The 8,344-nt window shown below is 38.3% G+C and overlaps 1 protein-coding gene across 2 annotated transcripts; it reads left to right on the forward strand.

Moving 5' to 3' along the window:
• Window positions 1–296: 296 nt before the first annotated feature.
• On the forward strand, window positions 297–6,360 carry LOC130495235 (uncharacterized). Of its 2 annotated transcripts, XM_056986647.1 has the most exons (10): window positions 297–542; window positions 981–1,189; window positions 1,270–1,564; window positions 3,304–3,510; window positions 3,598–3,988; window positions 4,264–4,748; window positions 4,832–5,021; window positions 5,119–5,246; window positions 5,584–5,866; window positions 5,988–6,360. In XM_056986647.1, the coding sequence occupies exons 1-5, from the start codon at window positions 331–333 to the stop codon at window positions 3,689–3,691; spliced, it is 1,017 nt and encodes a 338-aa protein (XP_056842627.1). In that variant the 5' UTR covers window positions 297–330; the 3' UTR covers window positions 3,692–3,988; window positions 4,264–4,748; window positions 4,832–5,021; window positions 5,119–5,246; window positions 5,584–5,866; window positions 5,988–6,360. The 2 variants fall into 2 exon arrangements, with proteins under 2 accessions (XP_056842627.1, XP_056842626.1); XM_056986646.1 differs by lacking the exon at window positions 5,988–6,360 and having other exon boundaries at window positions 5,584–5,923.
• Window positions 6,361–8,344: the final 1,984 nt, after the last annotated feature.

Here is an 8,344-nt window from a genome sequence, read left to right on the forward strand (position 1 = left end):
ACTCTTTAAAAATTACCAAAATATTTATTAAGTTATTAGTAAAAATTTCCATCATAAAATATTCCGCGCTTCCAAAGCGCGGGTCAAGATCTAGTATACAATTGTAAGTTATCGTTAATCGTTACTAGTTTGTGTAAAATTTAGCAAAAAGGGTTATGTATCATCATGCAATTTGGTAGCATAATCCAAACAGTCGAATCTATAACCCAACCATAATGGGCTTTCTATAAACCCATTAAATCGAAACTAACTATTAAGACTATTTTTTTTAGTAATAAGCCCATTACGTGGAAACGTAACTGTAACAACTTTCAGGCGAGAAAAAAGGAGATGAGCGCGACGACGGAGCTGCCGACGAAAGAGGCGAACTTGCTCAAAGGCCACGAAGGGGCGGTTTTAGCGGCGAGGTTTAACGGCGACGGAAACTACGCTCTCACGTGCGGCAAGGATCGAACCATCCGCCTATGGAACCCTCACCGCGGAATCCTAATCAAGACGTACAAATCCCATGGCCGCGAGATCGGCGACGTTCATGTTACTTCGTATGAACTTCAATCCTTTCCTCAATCGTCACATTGCTAAGTTTATATTTGGATTCTGGTTGTGTGTGTGTGTTTTGTTGCTGCTTGCAGCTAAGATTGAGCTCATATCACTTATAGTTCTCTTTGTTAATTTTGAAGTCAATGCGAATTAGATTGATTTCAATGTATTGATTCAATTGAAGCTATAATAGATTACTGAGCTTATATTTCGTTAATGTCAAGTAGGATTTTGATTATATGGTGGAAGCTGATATGACGAGTGTCTCATTTATGTATATTTCTCTGATTTGTTGTTGGTTTGCAGCTGAAATTGATTGAATATGAAGCTAAGTCTCAAATTTTTTTATGAGTTTATGTGGTGTGGAAGCTCATATGATGAATGTGTTTGTTCATTTTATGTTTCAACGATTTGATTTTCTTTTTTTCTTTTGATGACAGATACAATGCCAAATTTTGTTCATGTGGTGGTGGTAGACAAGTTTATTACTGGGATGTTTGGACGCTGTTAACGATGCGTGGGAAGTTAAAGGGAACAGAATGGGATCCCGAGACATCTCACCGGATCAACTTTAGCGATTTCATGAAGCTCTTAGATTCCAACTGTGTTCAGTACATGGAGTACTCAAATTACGGACAGACAATTTCAGGTTTCAAAGTCACTGAGAATTCTCCACATTTTTCTTATAATCTTTTGCTTACAGTTATGCTATTGTTTTTGTTAGTGCAGTCATATTGCCTTATTGTAAAGATGAGGAGCCTCTAGGAGAAGAAGAAGACACGAAAAGGGAGATAATTCAATTTTGGATCGAATGCCAATTTGTTGGTTTGAATGATGTTTTGACCAAGCTGCATCAGCAGATAGCCAATGTAGAGGTTTTCAACGTAGATGTGGTTCCAGCTGAAGTCTACACTACAGTTGCCACTTTTGTGGTTTGGTCTATGAGACTTGCTCTGTTTGTTTCGCTTTACGTTTGGATCGACAATATAACGAGACCAATCTATGCTAAGTTACTACATCACAAGTAATGTTTTCTTTTTGCTATGACGTTTCTTTTTCAGCAAACATTTTCTTGCTATTAATCATAGACTTTTTCTTTTTCAGGTATTAGTCATAGATTATATGTTCTTGATCCTGCTCTACTGAGAAAATGGCGTTTTGATAAAATCATAGTTAGTTTACCTTCAAAAGACGGTAGATTGGCTATATTAAAGGTACTTGTTTTTTACTTTCTTGAATCAAGAGAGTTTTGGTTTGGCTTTGTGCTTCAGCTGAAGGTTATGTTTGTATGTAAAGGTTCATGCTAGAAATAAGTTTTTCTGATCCGAAGATGAGAAGGAGGAGTTGCTGCAAGAAGCAGCTGAGGACACAGAAGATTTTACTGGAGCAGAACTGCAAAGCGTTTTGTAATAAATAAAACCTTCAGCTTCAACTACGTGTTTAAAAAATCGAAAACACTGACGGTTGTTTGGTTGGTTGTTGTCAGAAATGAAGCTGGAATCTTGACTGCAAGAAAAGACTTGGACTTACATGGAAGAGAAGAGCTCCTAGAGGCGCTAAGAGGGTAACCACTGCTTAATTTACAGTTTATCCACCTTTAGATTCTGATTCCACCTTCATTAAAGCAAAAAGGTACATTTGAGACGGGACAAGAAGATAGTACAGAAGTTCCAGATCAGTGCCGTCCAATCAGTGAGGTAAGTTGAAATCCTTCATTTGCTTATTGGGATTATAACATGATTTTAAGACCAAATTGTACCATGTGCTCCTCTCTGCAGACTTACATAAACTTGATGAGAAGCCAACCAAACATGCGTTACACAGAAACCCCAGGAAGAGTGTATGCAAGAAAGTCAGATCATGTGAACTGAATAAACCGTGCATGTGCTCGTAAGTTATAAAGCCAGAAACTCCTGTTATAGATGATCAGAAACATCTCTGTTGCTTGACTACATTACCTTGACTGTTTATAGCCGGAATAGATATTGTTTGCTTTGCGTGGGAAAGCAGAGAATCCCTGAGGAAGCTTTGCATTGGGAAGGTAGGTGCTTGCTAAGTTGAAACTCTATGCCCTATGCTGTTAATTGAAACTATTATTTTTCTTTACAGTTTGTATATTACGTTTTTAAGCAGGAGTTACTTTCAAAGTGGAAGCTATTGCTGGAAGATAATTTGGGTCCGTTTACTTTGGTAACGAAAATCTTGCTAAGCTTGTTGTTCAAAACGGCTGGGCTAAGGTAATAAACATTTTCTATTTCAATAGATAGCGTTCTCTCATCTTTCTGATATGGTGGAGAAAAGCCTTTACTATGGACAGGCCAGCAGAATCAGGATAAGGTTAGTCCTTACATTTCGCAGCTGTTACAGCTTGAAGAGCTGGCCAAGCAGGAAGGGCTTGGTCGTTGGAGCAAGGTTGGTTCTCTCTTACTATTCCTCTGAATTTGGTGTGTCTGAACCGTCTTCATTATTCATATAAATTAGAATTGGGGATAACAGATTTCTTTTTCTCTTGAGGGTCATACTAGAGTTGTGTCCAAAAGTATAAAAAGGACAAACTTGTTGGACAGTCTAACTTTCTTGACTATTGGGGTTCTATACTAAAAGTAAAGGGAAATAACTGGAAGTTATTTGGGTTTATATATATATGCGAGGTTCTCTTGAAATTTGAATAATCATATATCTTACTCTGATTTTGACTTGAGTTGGGTCCTGCTATGTATATATATATATATTTGGTTTATTGATGGAATTTACTTGATCCAGGTTACTGATGCTGCGGAGGCATCTGTCAGGAGTCTTCCTCCTTCTGCCGTTGGGGATTCTTGGAATTTTTGATGCTATGGGTCTTTTAGCCGCAAGTAGAGGCAAGCACATGGAAGCTTTTGTTGAGCAAGTCGGTGATGGCAGTACCATCCGGGTTTATCTTCTTCCTGAATTACAGTTTGTGCAAGTTTCGCTGCTGGACTCCAGGTGTGTATTCTTGTTTCTGACTTTTTTTCCATGTGAGGGGTTTACATTTTAGTTTCTTGGTAAGAGTGCCGGTGATATTCTATGTAGGCTCCATCGATGGGAAGGAGATCTGCGCAATAAACTGTTGTGGAGACAGATGTTGCATCAGCTCCTAATGGAGCTGCGCCTCGTGGTCCTCTAACATCAGCCCAGAGACTCGCTGCCTCAGCAGTATCGTCCGTGGAGGTTTCCTCTGATCCGTTTGCTATGGAAGCCAAGTACTTTACTGAGCTTCGTGTTCCTAATAGAGATGTCAGGAGGAATTGCAACAAAGTAACTCACATGTATCTGTATCTGAAATCTAGATGATCTAAAGTAAGCGGGATTTTGCAGCTTCGCATTGTTCTTGAAGGTGTTGACAAGTTCAAAATCTGATTGGGTCAATTTACTATTCTGTTGGGGAAGAAGTTAAGACTCGGGTCTTGAGCTGGTTGAAAACGTAAGTTGTCTAAACTAAATAGTTATTTGTTTTCGACATGATTGCATATTGAAACTGATTGGCCAATAAATTTTTGACTTTGCCACAACGATGGTGGTAGAACCAAAGGTTCATGAAACTACAACTAAAATTTTTCCTCCGTCTATTTAGTTTCTACATACTTAATTCTTGGTAGACTTAGCACATCGTTTCTGATATACGAAATCGCTGGAAAATATGATATTTGATGGTGTTGAATAAAGGTTTTTGCATTGGTTGCTATTCCTTTTGCTCAGGGTCTTGCTAAGAAGTATGTTGAGTGGAGTGCCAACATGATGGAGGAAGAAGCCAAAAAGAAGTTAAAAGCTGCAGAACTTCTATGCAAGAAAAAACGGGTGAAAATGTGGGTAAAGTATTACTGCCCGTGGCTTTGGGACTGTGGTTAGACATCGCGACTTTGAAGAAAGTTCAAACCATTACGAAGCTCTACTGGGTGCTGCAGCTCGTGCTATTGCGGGGAAGAAGGGAATTCAATCTGCAAAGGACTCTTCAGTCATGCACGTCACAGACCTAAGTGTGGCCTCGGCCAAGAAGGCTAAAAGATTTTCTCCCATCCCTGCACAGAAGTAGGACAATATCTGCGGTTGTGGAATATGCCCTGAGCGGACATCGGTTCAAGCTAAAAGATTCTCTAGTGTCAGATGTCGTGGCTGTGGCGAACCCTATTAAGAAGATGCTATTGCTTTCATGAGGCGTAAGATCATGCAGTGAGACGTCAGAGGTAAATGGACATATTACACGGTCATGATACGTAACATCATACTCTTTTGTATAAGTGTCTTACATGGTCTTGGTTGGTAACAGATTGAAGTTGAAACTGTGGACAGAACCGGCCCTTTCTTGGGATCAATGTGGGAGCCAAGGACCAACGCAGCAACGTTCCTTCTTGAAGCCGGCCTGGCGAAAAATGCAGACTGGATTTGGTGCAGACAAGACTCTGGAAGCGCATCTTCTTGAATTGGCAGAACGATCTGCTAAAAAACAGAAACTGAAGGTGAGACCAAGATACATCTCTTTTTTTTAAAAAACTTAAGAATCGCATCCCGTCCAAAACAACTGAACTTGCTAAACCGTAAATGGTGGTTCCACAGATTTGGGAAAACTATGTTGAAGGAGAGGAGGTTGTAAATGGAATCAGGATAAGGTTAGTCCTTACATTTCGGAGCTGTTACAGATTGAAGAGCTGGCTAAGCAGGAAGGGCTTGGTCGTTGGAGCAAGGTTGGTTCTCTCTTACTATTCCTCTGAATTTGGTGTGTCTGAAGCGTCTTCATTATTCATATAAATTAGAATTGGTGATAACATATTTCTTTTTCTCTTGAGGGTCATACTAGAGTTGTGTCCAAAAGTATAAAAAGGACAAGCTTGTTGGACGGTCTAACTTTCTTGACTATTGGGGTTCTATACTCAAAGTTAAGGGAACTAACTGGAAGTTATTTGGGTTTATATATATATGCGAGGTTCTCTTGAAATTTGAATAATCATATATCTTACTCTGATTTTGAGTTAAGTTGGGTCCTGCTATATTTGGTTTATTGATGGAATTTACTTGATCCAGGTTACTGATGCTGCGGAGGCATCTGTCAGGAGTCTTCCTTCCTTCTGCCGTTGGGAATTCCTGGAATTTTTGATGCTATAGGTCTTTTAGCCGCAAGTAGAGGCAAGCACATGGAAGCTTTTGTTTAGCATCGGTTTCTATTTAAGAAGAGAGATGTTGCTTTCAAATTTTCTCTTTTTCATGTACTCTTTTATTTATTTATAGACTTGAGGATTTTCTATATTTAGGACTTAGGAGTAGTGGACTACGATGTTCTTGTTTGACAGAAGGATCTCATAGTAAGGTGGGATTTTATAAGTGTACTTGGTTAACGTTTAATTGTCGTTTGCTCTTTCTTCGCTTTAGAAATTTTCTCCAACAATACATATGCTGCTAATCACCCATCTGTCCTGTATCATTACCAGAGGAAAGCCCGTAAGGAGTAAAGGTTAAAGTGTAGGAAGTTTGGCCCAAGAGTGAGTCGGTTCACTTTGGCGCAGTTGGTTCTAGAAGTAAGCAAGCGAGTAATAAAGCGTGGAGAGGAGGAAGATCTGTGGCACGTGCAGGAGACATTAGCACATGGCTTGTCGTGTGACTGTATGACCTTTCTTTGCTATAAGTTTAGGGAATAAGGACGTGAGCATTATGTGTGACTGTATGACCTTTCTTTGCTAGTATTTCTTTTTTTTTTTTGACAAACTTCTTTGCTAGTATTTCATTATTAATCTTGCGGAATTGTATAATAAGTAAACATTAATGACGTTATAAATCTTTTTGGTAATCCAAACTTAGAGATGATATATTGGCATGTATCAATATACTTTGATTCGAATTCGCCGGGTTATAATATTGGGCTTTATTATTTTTTAGTATTAATAATCATCATATGGCTTAATCTATTATGATGACTCATTACACTCACGTTTTAAGAAAAAGCGAAAATCACAAACACACGTGGACATACACGTGTCAAAGTTCCAGCTGAATTCACGGGGCAAGATAAGACATCTTCACATCGCCACTGAATACACGGTTGATTTTGTGAATACGTTTGTGGTTGGGGATGAACCGCTCTTTTGTTCAGCGCACGGGATGATTATAGTTGTAGCTGCTTAAGTGCTTAGACACTTTTAAACTCTCTTCTCCTTCCTCTGATTGGACGACTCGTATAGAAATCTCATATTCCATATTATACAAAAAGCGGAAAACATAAACTCTCGAAAGTTTTTTGCTTAGATGAGTGACATGAGTCTAACAACAAGACTCGTGTGTATTTTTATAGAGAGAGCATATAATCATGGATTGGTGACACTTCGCATTGATTATCTCGCAAGTTGTATATTAAAAAAAAATCCTTTCTCGTTGAGAATAAAAAAAAACAAAATGGGCGAATACATTATTCTTTGGGACCGTAGTTCCATTGGTTAATGGTTATTTTGGAAACCGGTGACTTATTAGGTTTTTTCGTCTTTTACCAAAAACAGAAGAAAAAGAAACAAACTATTTGTTCTCCTACGTGTCATAGGAGTTTTTTTATATAGTTGAATATAACTCAATTCCCATGCGTTTAGTGCGTGCTCGATACCTTGAATCTATTTTATTATTACCACTCCTAGCGTAAGTGACGTTTATAAATATTTAGAGGAACAAGAGGTCCGAAACGAAGTTCAAACGAATTCATGTTATATAAAAAATAAAATTAACAATGGGAGATCTCGAATATGGCCGGTCTATAAGACGAATCATCGACCGCCCTTAGATCAAGTTGCATATAGCAAGAACTTGGTAACCACCTTTGGTAACAGTATAGTAAGCAATCTTACGGGTTACTAGAAAATACGAACACAACCACTAATCATGGGAGCACTTATGTCCCTTGTAGTTTTCTCCTCCTTAAATGACCACTTTTTTTCCATTTCCACTTATTTATGTTAACCTATAAAACAGATTTATATAAAACCTTTTGGTTCTTTTAACTCACCCACTAGACGAAGTGAACCGGGTATAATATTCCTCACAAAATGCGATTTCTTCGGTTTATATATAAGCCGGTTCTTCAGATCCTAAGTGTTGGCTCTCATGAACCCATGACATCATCTACATAATAACGAACAATAACAATACGATTCAATTCACACTCGAGTAAAATGATACAAATAGTATAAGAAACTAAGCAAATTCAATTACCTGTCTTTTTCCCTAGTATTTCTTCGGTGTTCCGGTTCAATCCCACCAATAATACTAGGCTCCTCCTTATCCGAAATGCGTTTCTGATTCGGCATGACCCTCTTGCCACAACCTTCCCAAAAGTTTCCGGTTTAATAGAAATACCCACTGGTTTAACCATAACCGTTTTTTCTCAACATTCCAAAATAGAGTCTTCCTTGATTACATCCGCTTTTAGCTAAAAATCGCAACGTCAAATCTTGAGTCGCCGTTGTATCTCTTTTTTGTCACAACTCGCCGTTGTATCTAAACAACAGAAAATCTCCAAACTCAAGAGATTGGTCGTTTTTGCGATTTTTCCCCAACCTTGATTAATAATGCATCAACACCAACTATAAGTCTCCAATAGAAAATATTGGATAATGCATCAAGACCAACTATATGCCTTTTGTCTTTGTCTCCACATCCCATATTCCCATGACATAGTTGGTGTTGCTACATTATCCCAAAACCCCCTCTTGTTCTTAGACCAGGAGATCTAATCTTATTTGATTTTCAGTCTGACAATATACAAACTTTTTTATTAGAGAAAGAAATCAAAAGATAAATAAGTTTT

This window comes from Raphanus sativus, chromosome 5 (genome assembly GCF_000801105.2).
Source record: "Raphanus sativus cultivar WK10039 chromosome 5, ASM80110v3, whole genome shotgun sequence".
Lineage (NCBI taxonomy): Eukaryota > Viridiplantae > Streptophyta > Magnoliopsida > Brassicales > Brassicaceae > Raphanus > Raphanus sativus.

Excerpts from the sequence above, each read along its gene's own strand:
- LOC130495235 (XM_056986647.1), top strand. The coding sequence starts at position 331 with ATGAGCGCGACGACGGAGCTGCCGACGAAAGAGGCGAACTTGCTCAAA. Across the intron at positions 1,565-3,303 it reads GCTAAGTTACTACATCACAA|GTTACTGATGCTGCGGAGGC; the intron begins GTAATGTTTTCT and ends TACTTGATCCAG. Across the intron at positions 3,511-3,597 it reads GTTTCGCTGCTGGACTCCAG|GCTCCATCGATGGGAAGGAG; the intron begins GTGTGTATTCTT and ends TATTCTATGTAG.